Source organism: Diadema antillarum, unplaced genomic scaffold (assembly GCF_040938485.1).
Source record: "Diadema antillarum isolate AM-2024a unplaced genomic scaffold, OU_Dant_1.0 scf00000066, whole genome shotgun sequence".
NCBI classification, from domain to species: Eukaryota; Metazoa; Echinodermata; class Echinoidea; order Diadematoida; family Diadematidae; genus Diadema; species Diadema antillarum.
The window spans coordinates 3005780-3023564 of record NW_027270955.1 but is presented as its reverse complement, the minus strand read 5'-3'; the positions used below and the strand labels follow the sequence as shown (position 1 = coordinate 3023564).

General features: G+C 36.7%; 1 protein-coding gene across 1 annotated transcript in view; it reads left to right on the top strand.

Moving 5' to 3' along the window:
* Window positions 1–2681: 2681 nt before the first annotated feature.
* The window catches only part of LOC139716519 (uncharacterized), a 39474-nt gene continuing 24370 nt past the window's right edge, over window positions 2682–17785 (top strand). The window contains exons 1-3 of the mRNA XM_071628059.1: window positions 2682–2854; window positions 4625–4759; window positions 5722–5940. Of these exons, the coding sequence (XP_071484160.1) occupies window positions 2800–2854; window positions 4625–4759; window positions 5722–5940 (409 nt within the window). The 5' untranslated portion in view covers window positions 2682–2799. The remainder of the gene's footprint in view (window positions 2855–4624; window positions 4760–5721; window positions 5941–17785) is intronic.

Genomic DNA, 17785 nt, shown 5'->3' with positions numbered 1-17785 from the left:
TGTAAAGAATACCTACCGTATTCTACACACATACTTGTATTGACTATGCATTTTGTATACACTGTATGATATATTCACTTTAAGAAAACTTTTTTTGTCCCCGCCGAACGAGTTCGAGCAGGGGACTATGAAACGGGCTCCGTACGTGTGTGTGTCCGTGTGTGTGTCCCTATGTCTGTGTGCCGTGTGTGCGTCCGTGTGTGATCAAAATGTTCAATTTCCTACTTCTCTGTCATTTATGAGCCAATTTTGATTCTGTTTGCTTCATATGATAGCACTACATGGGGGCTTTGAAACTTCTACACAGAATTTCAGCTGTGACCTTTGACCTTGACCTTTGACCTATATTGTACATTTTGCCACAAAATGCTTCTCCTCCGCCATTTTTAACCCGATTTCGATTCCGTTTGCTTTATGTGATGGCACTAGGTGAGGGCTTCAAAACTTCTACACAGAATTTTGACCTTTGACTTCTTTGACCTTTGACCTTGATTTTTGACCTATATTGTACATTTTGCTACCAAATGTTACTTCCGGCGTAGATATATATTACGCACCGCGTAATTTCTACTTTTCCTTGTTCTTGTTACATTAAATGCTTTTTTTTTTTTTGCTCGTACGTCTACTTGTACGCAGTTACTACAGCGATCGTTTGGCAATGTTAAAACTTAAATTGCATGCAAGTCTCCTGTTTAGGCGATACGTTAAGCTCGGTATTATGGAATCCTAGGACTAAGATTACAATGATATCACCGGAAAATATCAAATAGAAAAGGCATTTTAAAGTGATGACAGAGTTAGGAAGATATCTAGCTTTAGAAAAAAAAGAGAAAGAAAATACAAATATATGGTCTTTAAAAGGTCTGAAGTTGGTACACACACCGGCCAGTGATGAAGAGAAAGACGTGGGTTTTGTTTCCATGACTAGATTAAGATCATAATGTTTTATATCGATTGGATGGCTGCCGTGGTGATTTCCTGTGTGTGTTTGTGGGGACGATAACGTGGATGGTAGAAGCAGAGGAGCAGGCTAACATGGGACAGAATAATGGTAACATAGGGCCTATACTGTGTTACTTGTGTATATTTAGACCCACAAATAAATATGAAATACATGTATGTATACAGCATAAGACTTGACGAAATTAGTACAGTTTTCGTCAATATGTGCAAGGTTTAAGATAGTGACGGGACTGCTTATCTGTTTTTCATTTTATTTGTTTACATTTTTCGAAGATTGTGATCACAACTGAATCTCATAATTCACTACGTATATTACTTTGTTCTTTCTACGGCAGACCCTATTCAGTGCTTGATTTAATGCCAAAGTATAACTCACAGAAGTAACTCAAGAAGCAAGTGGATCTAGTTCTCATTTAATTCTGCTCCTCAAGTAGTAGCAAAATGCATGCAAACTCACATTGTGATGTAGAAATGTATAGAGCATGATTTTCTGTTTGTTTGATGGCTGTAATACCAATGTATAGTTTTTTCTACTTCTCATACATGCAAATGCTTAACAATGCTGTTGCGGATGCTTAACAAACAAGCTGCTGCGGATCAATCGCATAACATTTGAGGATATTTCCACTTCATCGCACTTGCAAAGTGCATTTTGACACTTAAAAAAAGTCAAACAGAAACAGAATAGCACTGACATACCACTTAAGTATATTGTGATAAGTTAAGACAAATGATAACGCCAAGTGTCAGATGATATCATGAACTTATAAGGCCTGTATAAGGAAATAATGATCACAGTACAATTAAGGAATTCCACCTTAAAATGTTCCTGTTGGTTTTCAACACAGTTAAAAGCAAAAAGATTTGATAATGTCATAGACTCACAACTGTCGTTTAGGTTTCAATACAAAAGTATCATAACCGTCATTTTTTTGTTGTTTCTTTTGTCGATAACTTTGGCAATTACAATTCATTCAAATCTGAGGAATAAATATTTGAATATATCATAAGAAAAACCCTGAAATTAATGAGTAATGAGAATAAACAAATGGGATAACATAGGGCATTCATTTTACAGTGCACTCCCGTTACAACGAACACTGTTATAACGAAATTTCGTTATAACGAAGTAAAACTTCTGGTCCCAAAATTAACACCATTAAAGTGTATGGTACAAAATTCGCTTATAACGAACACTGTTATAACGAAATGCGGATTGCTTTCGAAAATACGTAGCGGAACAAGCATTTATAGCGTCTCTGCACGGGCGAATGCTTCACATCACTGTGTGTTCGCTCCTTGTGTCACGCACAGTTTCTGAGGGGAACGTGCGTTTAATATTGTAATACAATAATCCCATCCCATTTCACATAGCTTTCCAGTGTATGATGAGTATTCAGCAAACAGAATATGATATATATATATATATATATATATATATATATATATATATATATATACATATATATATATGCGTGGTTTCCTTGTTTTCGTTACATATTGTATTTGTTCGGTTATAACGAAATTTGGTTATAACGAAAGAAAACTGCCGGTCCCGAGCATTTCGTTATAACGGGAGTGTACTGTATCTCGTTTATGACACCCCGTTCAACAGTCGAGCGAGCTATCATTTTGACCTTTGTACTGCACGTCCATGTTGCCTCTTTTGTACGCTCACGGTCAACTTAATGAGAGTCCAAACGGCGCGGCGTCTTCTCTGTCGCTGCAATACGAGGGAAAACTGACAGAATTTGGACCAGCGTGAAAAATGCAATTTGTAGCACTAAAGTTCGTCTTTTTCGCTTCATCCTTGTTACGTCAAACACATCTAAAGTTATGAAGTGCACTGTACGGATTCTGCTGGAGATAATCGTAACAGTCAGCTTGCACGGTATGTATTTAAGCGATGGTTTGAAGTCGTAAGAAATTGTGAAATAGAAACGTACGACATCATGGTGTATAGACTATATATACACTTGAACGTCACGTTGAGCATATGGGTTATATAAGTGTTGTAAAGCTATCTCTGTTTGACATTTCTTTTTGTGTTAAAGTCCTCTCGGTGATATTATGTTCTTTTATATTATTTTTTTCATAAAAGAGTTAACAGTCTAGGTCTTTTTTTATGATCTTGAAAAATCAGTTATATCGTGATATGTCAGACATTTCGACATTTTATCATGAGACGGTACGAATGCATATTCCTTGTGATCTGTGGACTTTATTCTAAAAAACAAAGCGCTGTGTACATAAATGCGTGCCTATTAATACATGCACAAAATATGCATTTGCTTCCGTCTGTTCTTATTATATACGCTAATAATGTAAAGAATCTATAATGCCTAGGTCGAAACTTATGAATACATTATGTACTCTACGTTATAATTCAGAGCAAACACGACGTTTGTCTCTGTGTGTGTGTATGAGTGTCATCTGTTTTTCATATGTACGTCCCTATAGTGTGAAACGAAAATGATCCCATATCATACTTTGATACCTATCTATGGTATCTGTCATTTTATCATAACATTTATCCGGTTCTAAGAACAAGAGTAAAAATATGAATTACTTACTTTCTCTGTCTGTGTATTGCCGGTCATCAGCTGTCATATAGGGCCTTAAACTAACTGGTTAATTATTTTGTCAGAAGCTTTGGGACAGGTCGTTGTCGATGTAATATATACAGTCAAGTCTCTAAACATGCAGCTGCAGGTAATGTCGATTACATAGTAATGGCAATGATAATAAGATCATGGAATCTAATAAAGAAAAAAGTGGGCGGAAAGTACGTGTAAGGGGCTAGGACGTTAACGTATTTTCTCTCACACACACACAAACAATAAAGTTATGTATGTGTAACTATTGTTATAGGTGGAGATACCATGTCTTCTCGTTCAATTTGTGTATATGCTGTTGTGAGTGATATCACTACATGAAATCAAGGGGAACTTACAAGGTTTTGTGTAGCTTTCATGACGGAACAAATTCATATTGATAAAAATGATGTCCATAGCTTTACTATTTATCTGGCTGTGGTAAATCTCCCATGTGGTTGTTTGATGGTTTTCCCTCATTTGGTTTTCCCTCATTTGGTTGAAGTAAAATTGAGATATGGTGTTGAGTTCCCCTTTTGGTTAAAGCCTTATGATTCTTTTAACTTATATTATTTCGTATGCATTTCAGATATTCACATTTGAATAATATCATATTAATGATATACTTCACGATTGGTCAACAGTAGTTTGGAAGCAGATTCAAGTGGCAGGGGCGGATCCAAGAATTTTGTAAGGAGGGGACGCCTTCACAAAATTAAAAGAGGGGCGCAGGCGCCCCCTTAATGTCTTTCTTTTCATTTCTTTTGTTTTGACAAACAATTACCGGGAAAGGGGGGCTCGCCGGATGTGCTCCCTTTGGATCCGCCATTGAAGTGGTTAACGGTTTTGTTTGAATATTAGTAGTCATGCATGTGTGCGCAATTCAGATCAGCCTTTGGCTATCTTTTAGAGTTCTGAAGGAGCGAATCTTTTTTTTTTTCTTTTTTCTTTTTCCAAAACTGTACTTCAACTATTGACTGTTAGAAGTATGTTGACGATGTTTGTTTGGTAAATGTATTTCGTTTCTTTCATTACATTTCTATCATTTAATTTTCTTCTTGTGGCAGGACAAGTAGAATCGCAACATGTACCGGTAGACGTGGTGTGGACGGAACCTCACGCTGTTTTCTGGAAAGGAGAGCAAATGGCCAGTCTTCCCTGTTTATTCCAGGGAAATCGATTCGCAGTCTCTTGGAAGAAAGGTTATATTCCATTGTCAAACCACGCCATTAGATGACATTGAATTTCAATTTTTGTGTTGCATGTTTGGTACATTGTTGCAGGGACTACTTGAATCTTTTTATGTAAGTTTGTTTGCTAGCTGTATTTTTTTTATCCATTAACTCTTCATGTGCCATGGGGAAACCCCCTTTGTGCCGCATTATTCTGAGACACTAAGGGTTTCATATTTTGAGAAAACATTCTGTTTTTCAAGTCTATGAAACTTCTATAGATTTCTGTTGAGCTGGGCAAATAGTGAGTAAAGTTGTAGAGAAAATGCCAAGCTTTGCTTTGCTGTATTATTGTATGACAAATCTATGATTGTTTTTCTTTCACATAGCCAGTAGCTACATTACTGCAAAGGCATGGCTTTTGCACACAAAACAGTGACAGAAACTTCGAAATTACTCTCAAATCCAGTAGAGAACACCTTTTGACAGTCAATATCTACACGAAATGCAAGCTATATGTGAGTGGAACGGAAGCTTACATTCAATTTCAATGGTAGCAATATTATGGAATTGTTTTTTGAAACACACCAGTTAACTGCTGATAACTACTGTCTTGTATATAACCAATCTCGGCATCACATTTGGGGTTAAACGAACCACATTATGGGACGATTTTACTTGAAGGGTTGACATGTATTACGTTAAGGGTTAAAACGTGTTGCATTTATGGTGAAAATGCATTGCATTTTGCAAAGATATTGCAGTTAGATTAGAATATATTACATTTAGGGTCAATATTACTTCTAGGGTTGACGTACAATATTATTTTATGTACTACGTACACTTAGGATAAAAATGTATTACGTCGAGGGTTGCTATGTTATTTAGGGTTTTAATGTGTCATTAACACTTAGGGGTGGTACAAGGTAAACTTCTTCCTGATGATTGAAAGGCTGAGCTATACGCTCTCTGGTCCACTCTCTCCGTTACAGGTGAAACTGATCTTACGGCAGAGGAATTGATAGTATGGCAAAACGGGGAAAAGATTGGAAAGCGGTTCGATGACGGTTCCGTCGACATACTTGTAAGCCAAAACTACAGTCTGGTATTCAAACAACCTGTCGATTTCAGCATCGCCGGAAAGTACGTCTGTCACGTCATGGACGACAAGTATGATGTCTACTCAAACAGTACCATGGTCACAATTCGTGGTAAGTTCTAACTCATACAATTTTGACGAATGCATTGTTGGTCTTTCTTTGACATAATACTTGAAGCTCACTATAGCACAGCGTCATCCTTAATCTGTTAGATAGACAGAAGATAGATCTGCTTAGATAGATCTACTCTTTTTTACAAATCCTTTCAATTATTTTGCTGTACTTTGACATCTTTGCATGTTTTCTAGTGTTTATGGCACACGATTCTGAATAGTATGTTCTTTTGATTTATAAAGAGAGAAAGAGAGAGGGTAACCTCTTCAACCCTATGCAGTAATATAATCTTAGCTTGTTCTTATTGTTGAGTCTATAATAGTGTTGCTCTACGCGAGAGCAGACATGTGGTATAGAAGACCAGCAACTTGTAAAATGTTACAGTCCACGCCATGTGACCATGCACAATCCTCTGATTGACTGTTAACTCTAATACTGCCACCGATCATCAGTTCACGTTACGTTCAAATGGCTTTGACGTTTCTGGTCTGAGAAGGGAAAACATAGAGACGGATAACCGACAATGTTGATCTGGATTTTGGCAAGTGATCAATCTATAAACGATTTGACTATTATAGAAGAGCGACTACACGTAAAAATTCCAGATGTAAGCAAACTAAATTAAGAGAATAAAGAGTAACTCAACGAATGATTTAATTTCATTGTATTCTCAACAAAAAAAAATGAATCAAAAGCAACAAGTGAACTTTGGACAAATCAAGGAATTTATAATATGTCCGAAAGAAAACATCTCCGGTGAGGAAGTACGAATAATCTGTATTGGCTTCAGCTCTATACGTATGATTGCTTGCAAAAACTCAAAATCATAAATTTATCGTTATTGACAGATACGTAATAAAATGAGGCATAGGGCATAACTTCAAGTATATCAAAACTGATCTATGTATATAATGAACTAAGACCATCAAAATAGGGAGTAAAAATCGCAAAGGAATATTGTAGGAAGAACAAAAACGAAAAAGCCTTTGTAAAGGGATTTAGAACGGACGTTATAAATGCAATTAATCTAATATCAACATGTAATAAAGGAAAACACCACAACGCACACACACACACATACACACACACAGTGGCGTATCTAGGGGGGGGGGGGGCAAGGGGGCACGTGCCCCGGGCGCCACTCCTTGGAGGCGCAAAAAACAAAAAAAAAACCGAAAAAAAAGAAGAAGAAAAAGAAAAAAAAACGAAGAAGAAGAAGAAGAAGAAAAACTCGCCCGGAAGGGGGGGGGGCAGAAAACCAAATCAAACAAGATAAAAACAAAACATGATGATGACGCATACAAAATGACAATGTTTATTGCGTTCACACAAGAATTCCATGTTCTGTCAGCTGAAATACAAAAATTTTCGGCTCGCTCGCTGCGTTCGCTCGCCAAAATTTCTATAAATAAAGAAGGTAAGCACAAAACGTGACGATGACGCGGACAAAATGACAATGTCTATTGTGTTCACACATGTCATTTTATATTTAGCAAGCAAAATGTTTCACGGAGCAGCGACTACAATTTCTTTCGTTCTGAAGCGATCGCCAATTGGGTCAAAAGAGTGCGCCAACGGTTTCGAACATACGGGGGGGGGGGGAGGGGGCGCAAAAAAAAATCAAGCAAGATAAGAACAAAACGTAGTGATGACGAGGAAATGTGCAAATTTCGGCTCACTCACTCGTACTAGTTAGAGTATTTTTTTTCCAAGTCCACAGTTTGTTGGTATAAATCGTTATCTATAAGGCCGTCACTATTATCTTGATTAGGATTGTAAGATCAAATAAGCAAAAAATGACAACAATTCAATGTTTTGTAAGCTCAAATACAAAAATTTTCGGCTCGCTCGCTGCGCTCGCTCGCCAAAATTTATCCAAAAAAAGAAAAGAAAAGAAGAAGATAAGAACAAAACGTGACGATGACGCGCACAAAATGACAATGTCTATTGTGTTCACACATGTCATTTTATATTAAGCAGGAAAAATGTTACACGGAGCAGCGGCTGCAATTTCATTCGTTCTGAAGCGATCGCCGATTGGATCAAGAGAGGACGCCAACGGTTTCGAACATAATGGGGGGGCGCAAAAAAAATCAAAAAAGATAAAAACAAAACGTAATGATAACGCGGAAATACGCAAATTTCGGCTCACTCGCTCGTACTAATTTAGAGTACTAGTATTATAAGTCCTCAGTTTGTTCTATAAGGCCGTCACTACACATTATCTTGATTGGAATTGTAAGATTTGATTAGCAAAAAAAATGACAAGAATTCCATGTTTTGTAAACTGAAATATCAAAATTTTCGGCTCGCTCGCCAAAATTTGTCAAAATTCATTACATTTAAATCACCCTCAAAAGACCCCTTAAAAGTGCTTGAAAAAGCATATCATGTGGACTTTGTTTAAAGTCCCTACCGGGATGGGGTTGGGGTTGAACACTTTTTCAGAAATTAGGGGCGCAATTTTCGCGCTTGCCCCGGGCGCCGTTTTCCCTAGATACGCCACTGCACACACACACACATAAAGCCCCCGTTCCACTATCACGATTTGGACCCCGATCTGTCCCGATCTAGCAGATCGGGAGAGAGCGGCAAAAGCGTACGGGGATCGGAAGCATCGTAGCAGCAGCGTGTGGAGGTCGGGGTTGGAGCGGACATTTTTTCAGATCGGGAAGAAATTTTGAACCGGTTCAAAATTTCTTCCCGATCTCCCCGATCAAAATTGGCATATCTTTAATCGTACTGCAAGCGGGGAGAGCGTAGTGACAGCGTAAACACAGCGGGGAGAGCGTAGTGACGGCGTAAACGCAGTGGGATGAGCGTAACAAGGTCTTTCTGAGCGTAGTAACATCGGCACAAGAACGGGAAGTAATTTTAGCTGTAATTTTCGAAGAAGAAGAAGAAGAGATGAAGAAAAAGAAGAGAGGAAAGCAGCGAAGCAGCTACCCAAAAGGCGAAGAAAGAGAGACTGCACGTGATGCTGAAAGAGAAGGAAGAGGACATAGCAGAATTTTGAAGAATATGAAATCATCTACAACTGGAGGAAGACGGACTATAAAAGCAAGAAAAAGCCTTGGAAAAATCAGCACGTCTTTTTTATACAATGCATTGCTGCAAAAGAACCGTGAGTTGAGGAGCCTCTTCGAGGTCCACAGTATATTTCTTCGGTTCTGCATGCTAATAAGTTGACTGACTGCAGACCGACAGTCGAATCGGGGTACATCGGGGCACATCGGGCACTTTTCAGCTCTCTGAACGGGGTAACAGCGTGATAAGATCGTATAGATCGTTCAGAGCGTAGATACAGCGTGCATCGATCGGATAACATCGGCAACATCGCACTGACAGCGTAGCTACATCGTTCTAAAGCGTACCGGCAGCGGCGGAGATCGTAATGTCTCATTCCCGATCATCGTAGTAAGAGCGTAGCAAGCACTTGGTAGTTGTAACTGCAGCGTACTTAGAGCGTTCTAACATCGTACTGTGTCCAGATCGGCTCAGGTTTTACCCGATCCTTCCCGACCTGAGAAAATTGTCAAATCGTAGTGAGAACGGCATAGTGGAACGGGGGCTTTAGAAATGCATAAAGTATGACACTATATGATGCATAAGCACCTCATATTTTGCTGGAAGGAAGAAATAGAAGATTTATATATAGAAAAGCAAGGCAATGTTTATTTAATGTGCCTTGGACAATGTTGGAGTTTTTAACATAACAATGTCGGAATTTCGGAGCTCGGGTATTTGTTCCAAGTTCATGGTGTCACTATCGGCAACCAAGGACAGGCTGGTGGTAGTGTCGCTGCCCGAAAAGCAGTGGATGACAGGTTCGAGCCCCACTGGTTCCTTTTTTCGAGTCCCACTAGTTCCTTTTTTTTTCGACATGTGAAAAATGAAACAAAATCAACAGCTGAACTTTGGACATATCAAGGAATTTGTAATATGTCCGAAAGAAAACATCTCCGGTGAGGAAGTACGAATAATCTGTATCGGCTTCAGCTCTGTAACTATTACTTGCAAAAACTCAAAATCATGAATTTATGGTTATTTACAGATACACTATAAAATGAGGCATAGGGCCTAACTTCAAGTATATCAAAACTGATCTATGTAATGATAATTAACTAAGACCATCAAAATAGGGAGTAGAAATCTCAAAGGAATATTGTAGGAAAAGCCTTTGTAAAGGGATTTATCAACATTTTTTTTTGTTTTCAGTGATCTTTTTATTAATTCCATTTCCTTTGAGAATATAACAATTCAAAAAAAATTACACACATTCTACATAACATCTGTCATAAATCATGTAGATATTCCTACAGTTATGAGACATAATCCATAATCCATAAAACACGAATAATCATTCAATTCATTTTAAGTCAGATATCAAACAGAAGAGAGGAAATAGAATGAATTATCCGATCATTCCTTTTTAACTACAAAACAAACAAGCAGAATTCATATATGCATTTGTGAGCAATTTAGCCAAACACTAAAAAAACAGGAAATGAAATTTCTATTATATCAAAAGAACGATGACAACAACAACAACATAAACCACCCTCATTCCCACCTTTCCACCATACCCAACCCTCAACTACTCATAACTTTAAACTTTAAACCCCCCCCCCCCCAAAAAAAAAACGTCCTTCTCATCTCTAAACCACCTCCCCACCCTCTACACTACATCCACCTCCTTACCCGAGACAGACACACTCCCTCTCATCCACCTCTCATCTCATCCACCTTTCATCCACCCACCCATTTACACACCCACCCTGCACACACATCCGCTTAAACACACACACACACACACACACACACACACACACACACATCTACTTAAACACACTTCCACACCCCCTGCACACACATTCACTCACCACAACACACAGCTATTTCTGCTCGCATTCAGAACATAATAATTATGCTAATTATGCTTAGGATATATGCTGCATACACACAATACATGCATGCACATACACACATACACACAATATACATATCCACATACCTGCATATATATTCTACATACACAATACTTATCTCTGAACTCAAAAATATCTAAAGAAAAGAAATCAAACACACACAAAAGGGGAGAAGTACGGGTGCATAAATAAACTAATCCTTTACAAATTTTTTAAACATTCCCATTTCAGCAAATGCAAACCCGGTTTATTTCTTCTTATGGCAATATCATTCTCTTCCTTTCGACATTGCATTAATGCCTTTTTTAATTCTACCAATGTCGGTGTCATTAACTGTGACCTCGCTTTATATAACATATGTTTAACTATAAGAATAAGAGTGTTGTACAGTTTGATTCTGTGAGAAGTTCCTTCTAAACCAATATGTATATCCCGCCAAGCTAAATTACGTAACTCTTCTAACTGAAAGTACTCAATGAAATCATGCCATAAAGATTTAACTTTTTCACAGTTCCAAAATAAATGCGAGTAAGTTTCAGAGCTTTTTCCACAAAAGGAACATAAATTATCAGCCACAAAACCAAATTTTAGGAGCTGTTCCTTAGTATAAATCGCCCCGTGTAATAACTTATATTGAAATTCTCTTAAGTCTCCAATTAGAGTTGAACTTCTGGGCCTTATAAAAATATCTCTCATACTTTTATCAGCGAAAACAAATTTTTGGTGTCCATCTCTAATTTCTAAATAGTAAGACTGCTTTAAAAGAGACACGAAATGTGAATAAATCTTCCTGGATTGTATCTTTTTTAAATCTGTAATTTGGCCAAAAAACTTTAAAGGTATATTAAAATCACTGACATCTACTTCATACCAATTGCATAAAATTCCATCATATTTCCCACTTTTCAAAATGGACTCACAAAAACTCCATACATAAGCAATATTTTCACTTTGTAAACCTAAACTTTGAAAATAACTAATTGGTCTTATGGATTGTTTATCAAATAATTGTTCTAAGTGATAAACCTTCCGCTCATATAAATCTGCATTAAATATCATTTTCCCTCTCAATAAAAAATCTTTATTATTAAATATAATTGGATTAATTTTCCCTTCTTCAAAACTTCTGCAGTTATATAAATCTTCCCAGGCAGCTAACATTTCTAGATAAAACGATGGTGCCTTAAGTGAAAGTTTTTTAGTCTCATAATTGCAAAGAAATAAAATTCTACCTCCTACAGCTTTAAAACTGTGATCAAAGTATACTTTCCAACTCATATTTCGTTCTCCATACAAAAGTCTTTTTACCCACATCACTCTCTGAGTTTTCACAAACAATTCAAAATTCATCATTCTCAATCCACCATCCTTGTAATCCTGATACATAATGGCTCGTTTGACGCGATCCTTGCCCTTCCACACAAAATCAAAGCAACTTTTTTGAATTTCATCAAATAACCATTTTGGAACAACAGAGGATGACGCCACATAAATCAATTTAGATAAAGCATAAGTTTTAAGTAAGTGAATTTTCCCCATGATGGTGAGATCTCTTTGCTTCCACCAACCTAAAAGTCTTTTAATTTTACTTAATATTTCTTTATAATTAACTTCCTCCATTCTCTTCCTTTCTAAAGCAAATGTAATCCCTAAAATCTTAATTTCTGTAACTATACTTCCAAACTGAAATTGTGCTACATTCTCTTCATCCTTACCAATAATCAAAACCTTCGTTTTATCCATATTAACCCTTAAACCACTGACTTCCGAAAAAATCTGAAATAAGTTTTGTAGTAACCTAACTGACTCTTTATCTCTTATAAAAATTGTCATATCATCGGCATACAGTATCTGCTTTACTTCAAAATCACCAAGATCAATCCCTCTCAAAGTAGTCTCATTTCTCAAAGCATGTGCCAAAATTTCAATAACTACTAAAAATAAATAAGGTGATAATGGGTCACCCTGACGCACACCCCGTTCTATTCTAAAATAACCGGTTGAAAACCCCTCATTCATTACACAGCTGCTAATATCAGTATAACATGTCTTTATCCAAGAACAAAAAGAAGGGCCAAATCCAAAATTTTTCAAAACGGTTAATAAAAACGAATGAGATACCGAGTCAAAGGCCTTCTCAAAATAAACAGCTATTAAATAACAAGCTATATTATATGACAGACAGTGAAAAATCATATCATCTATTAATCGAATTGCTTCCCCAATATTTCTGTTTTCCATGTATCCCACTTGATCCATGTGTATTATCTCACTCAAAACTTGTTTCATTCTCTTCGCCAAAACCTTTGAAAGAATTTCATAATCCACATTCAAGTGTAATCGGTCTATAATTCTTAATATAAAGAGGATCTTTACCATCTTTTTCTATTAATGTAATGGTCCCTTGCTTCTGTGATACTGATAAATTACCCCTATCATACGCTTCATTCAATACTTCAACTAAATGCCTGCCTAAATATGGCCAAAAAATGATATAGAATTCCACCGAAAGCCCATCATTACCTGGAGCTTTATTATTTTTCATTTCTTTTAAAACTTCATAACATTCATCTATAGTAATCTTTCCTTCACAAAATTGTTGACTTTCCTCACTTAACTTTGGAATACTTTTAAAAAAGAAACTTTCATTTAAAACCTCTTTTACTGCACCCCTCTTCTTTGAATATAATGTTTCATAAAAATTTCGAATTAACTTCAAAATTTCATTTCTATCTTTTATAACAAAATTATCTTCACTATATAATTCATATATTATAGTTTTCTTTTTATTTGATTTTAATAATTGTTCAAAATATTCTTTATTTCTTTCCCCGTTCTCATACCAGGCTGCTCGTGATCTAACTTTAAGTCCTTCCAATGATCTATCATATAATTCACTCAGCATTTTTTTCTTTTCAACATATTGTGTATTTATTTCTAAAGAAGCAGCAGCAGTTAATAAATCTTGCTCTAAAATTTTTAATTCCTTTTCTAACTTTTCAATATTCATTCGCCTTTCCTTTGCTTTTCCTTTCGAATATTTTCTTGCATATTCACTCATCTTCATTTTTAAAAAATCCCAAAAAACTAATTTATCATTAAATGCATCTTCCCACGTTTTCATAATACTTTCTATTTCCGTTATCATTCCTTCTACAAATTCTTTATCATTACACAAACTGTTATTAAATTTCCAATACGATTTACCCCTACAGTTATAACTTTCCGGAACAAATTGTAATTCTAATCTAATACCGGAATGATCAGGAGTAACAGATGTCATAATTTCACAATTTCTTACTAGTCGCACCATGTGGTCTGATATGAACCAATAATCTAAACGAGTTTGTACTAAAGGGTTTAACTGTTTGAAAGTAAATTGCTTACTGTCCGGGTTTCTTTTCCTCCATATATCTAATAAACTATATTTCTTAAGAAAAAAAAATTCAAATTCTCTATAAATTTACTCTTTGAAGGTGTTTTAGGCCCTATATAATCCAAAGTTTCATTCAAAATTGCATTAAAATCTCCTCCTAGAATAAGAGAACATTCACAAGGACAGAAATCTGATATAAGTGCATCTATTTTTCCCAGAAATTCCGTTTGTTCCCATGTTTTATCTCTTGTTGGAAAGTAAACATTACCTAATAACAACTGAGAGTCAAAAATGTTTCCTTTTAAAAAAATATAACGACCCATATCATCAACTTTTATTTGATCAACTTTGATATTACCACCAGAAGCTATTAAAATTAGAACACCTCTGCTGTGACTTGAGCCGTGACTAAAAAACATTTCACCTCCCCAATCTCGTTTCCACAAATCTTCGATATCGGGTGAACTATACGTTTCTTGTAACAATACGACATCCCCTCCTTTACTTTTAGCCCATTCAAAAATTCTGTTTCTTTTTTTCCTGTTCCGTAAACCTCTAACATTTACAGAAATTAAAGTTAAACCCGCCATTTTAAACAAATAATTATTCCCAAATGTTGTGACCTTATTGCCCAAACACCATACAATCTCCTTTGAAAATCTTGTAACATCATTAACTTTGATACCGGGCACCTCCACTTACAATCAATACGGGGCTTGTTTTTATCCAAACAAACTGCCGATTTAATACATGCTTCTGAATGCGAGCAGAAACAACCACAACAACACCCCATACAACGTATCAGACATCGAACCACACCAAAGCCCTTAACCTTACAATCCCTGGCATATACCCTAACATACCCCCATCCCTCCCTCCTATTACAGCCTAAATTATCCCAATCTCTAATTCGGTGACAGAAGCCTAATACCCATGTACAACATATACCTACCCAGTACACAACTTCAAACATTACAGAAATAAACCTCCAAACCAAAACAACTAACCAACTTTCCATAACGCAAGGAGATGATTGAAAGCGGCCCTCCACCATGCATCTCCGTACAGAAAATGAGTTTCTGCAAAATCTGTATACTTTACCCCAACATAACCTTAAAAAAAAAAAAAAATTCCTGCGTAACATGCATGCACCGATTTGACCCGGGTGGATGATAATGACTTCCTATATTAACTGCCAACAGATTATTCAAGTCATGCATAATGAATATGAAACCTGCCGAACCAAGAATCCGTACCGGGTACATTTTGGGTGTGGTGCAACACACTACCTAGTCCAGATTCTGGACGTTTTCTTATCATTACGCATCCACGCGCGCTCCACAGCTTATCGCGCTATCCCCTGTAACCGCTCGATATCGATGAGGGCGCCAACAAACCTGTCCGAAAAAAACGTCCAGAATGGTTTGACAGTGCGTAGGGTCAAAAGTTCATATTAGGTATGCTGACGTAATGCCCTATCTCTCGCAAGCTCATTGCGTATGCATGAAAACTAAGGGATCGATCACAGAAAAGTTCTGTGGGATCGATCGATCTGCAGCCAGCTGTGTGCATTGCACCGTGAATTGCGATCTGCAACAATTACTAATTATGTAACAGAGATGCCTGCATTTTTGCACAACACACATTATCACAATCAAAGAGCCAACTCTTTGATCACAATGCAGTGTGATACATGTACTCAGTTCTTCAGTGATCCGTACCATGCATTGTTTGCACAGCTGAATCGTGCAACGTTTTTGACTGGCTGAAAGTTATGGTTGCAGTCATGTCCGACCTATACTTTCACGTGGTGTTTTGGACTTTGTTGTGCCCAGATTCGATGATGAGATGACTTGAATATTATTCTTGAGATTGAAAATGGCGAGCTACAAATCGCCATCTCGCCAATGTATGATTTGTGATGTGCCACTTCTAACGTCCAAACACTACATAAAACTGCAAAGAACTCTGTGAAGGTCGTGAGATGTGGACCTCAAGAAAAGTTGGAAGATTTGTTTGGCGATGTTATTGTTGGTAAAGGGGATCAAATTCGATCATTATGTTGGGTTTTTTTTGGGGGGGGGGGGATTGTGCCAATCATATTTATTAAAGGAAATAATTTTGTCATCAATTATTCTTCCTTAATAATATTGTATGATGAAATATTCAGAAATTAAAGAAATTCTTTAATTGACATAGGCACTTGTATGCACCTGTTTTCACTATTATCTGGCCCACTAAATAACAATATAATTTTGTAATGTAAGCTCAGGGCTGTGAGATGTAGGTTCTATGAACCGCTACTTAGCTATGTATGGTATACAAGATATCAAGCATACCTATTCTGATCAGGGGTGGTGGAGGTGAAGGGGATAGGGTACAAACACATTACACAATTTGTAGTGCAAAGTTTTGAAGTACATGTAAGGAACCAGAAGGTGCCTTTTTTAGAGAGCAGTCTAAATTTAAAGAATTGCGCTAAGTTTGCACAACTTTTATAATTTTATTACCACTTCATGTAGGGCTTACTGGGCAGTTAGACCGAAACTATTCACTTTGATAATTTCTGTAACAGAGACAATCAGACCGATATCCCTGTTGTAAGAATACCCCGTCACTCGGTGTTTTGTTTGGTAGTCTTCATGATAATAAAGCTAAACTTAGTAAACCAAGATGAAGTAGGCCTATTCATATCAAAAGACAGTCTGCCAAAGCAACTTGTTTTTTTTCTAATTCACAAACATTTATTAAAGGGGGATATCAGCGTGAAATTATGCTTGGGAAATGTGTGGGCCATGCACACAACACACACAAACACATACACGCATGTGTACACACACACACACACACACACACACACACGAACATACACAAACACATGCACACACACACACACACACTCACATGTTAGCAATTTGATTAAACCCCCTATTACAAATCACATCCAAATTAAAACATTGTACATGTACTTTGTACATACAGCTGTACAGTGTAGTAGACTTTACTTTTTTCAACGTTTATGGCACCTGATTATTGGTAAATAAGTTTAGATTTTTTTTTTTCAGTGTTGAGGTGTGGTCAGGAAATACATCAATTTATCACTATTGTACTTTGAAATGTACAATGTACAGTGTACATGTACATTATGTGCAATATATGTACTGTTACATACACTGTGTAGTCTTCATTATTTCATGTACAGTTAGAGCAGACAGCAAAGTGAAAACAAATGGACTACGAGTAGTGTAATTTGAGCATATGTATAACTTGTACATTTTTTTAATCACATTACTTCTTAAGCCTTCATTATAAAAATTTGGCCATGATGGTAAAACTGTTAACGTTGTACCAACTACCAAGGAAGTTTCGAAGCTAGCATCCCACTCCCAACTGTCAATAATGAGTTCAAAAAGTTGTCACTCTGGGAAGGACATTCAAAATAATTCCTCAGGTGTATAAGTGTCTTTAAAGTTGGATATTCTGTGCCACCAAGTACTCATAAGGAACTGAAATAAAATGTTCTATAGTTGATAAAATA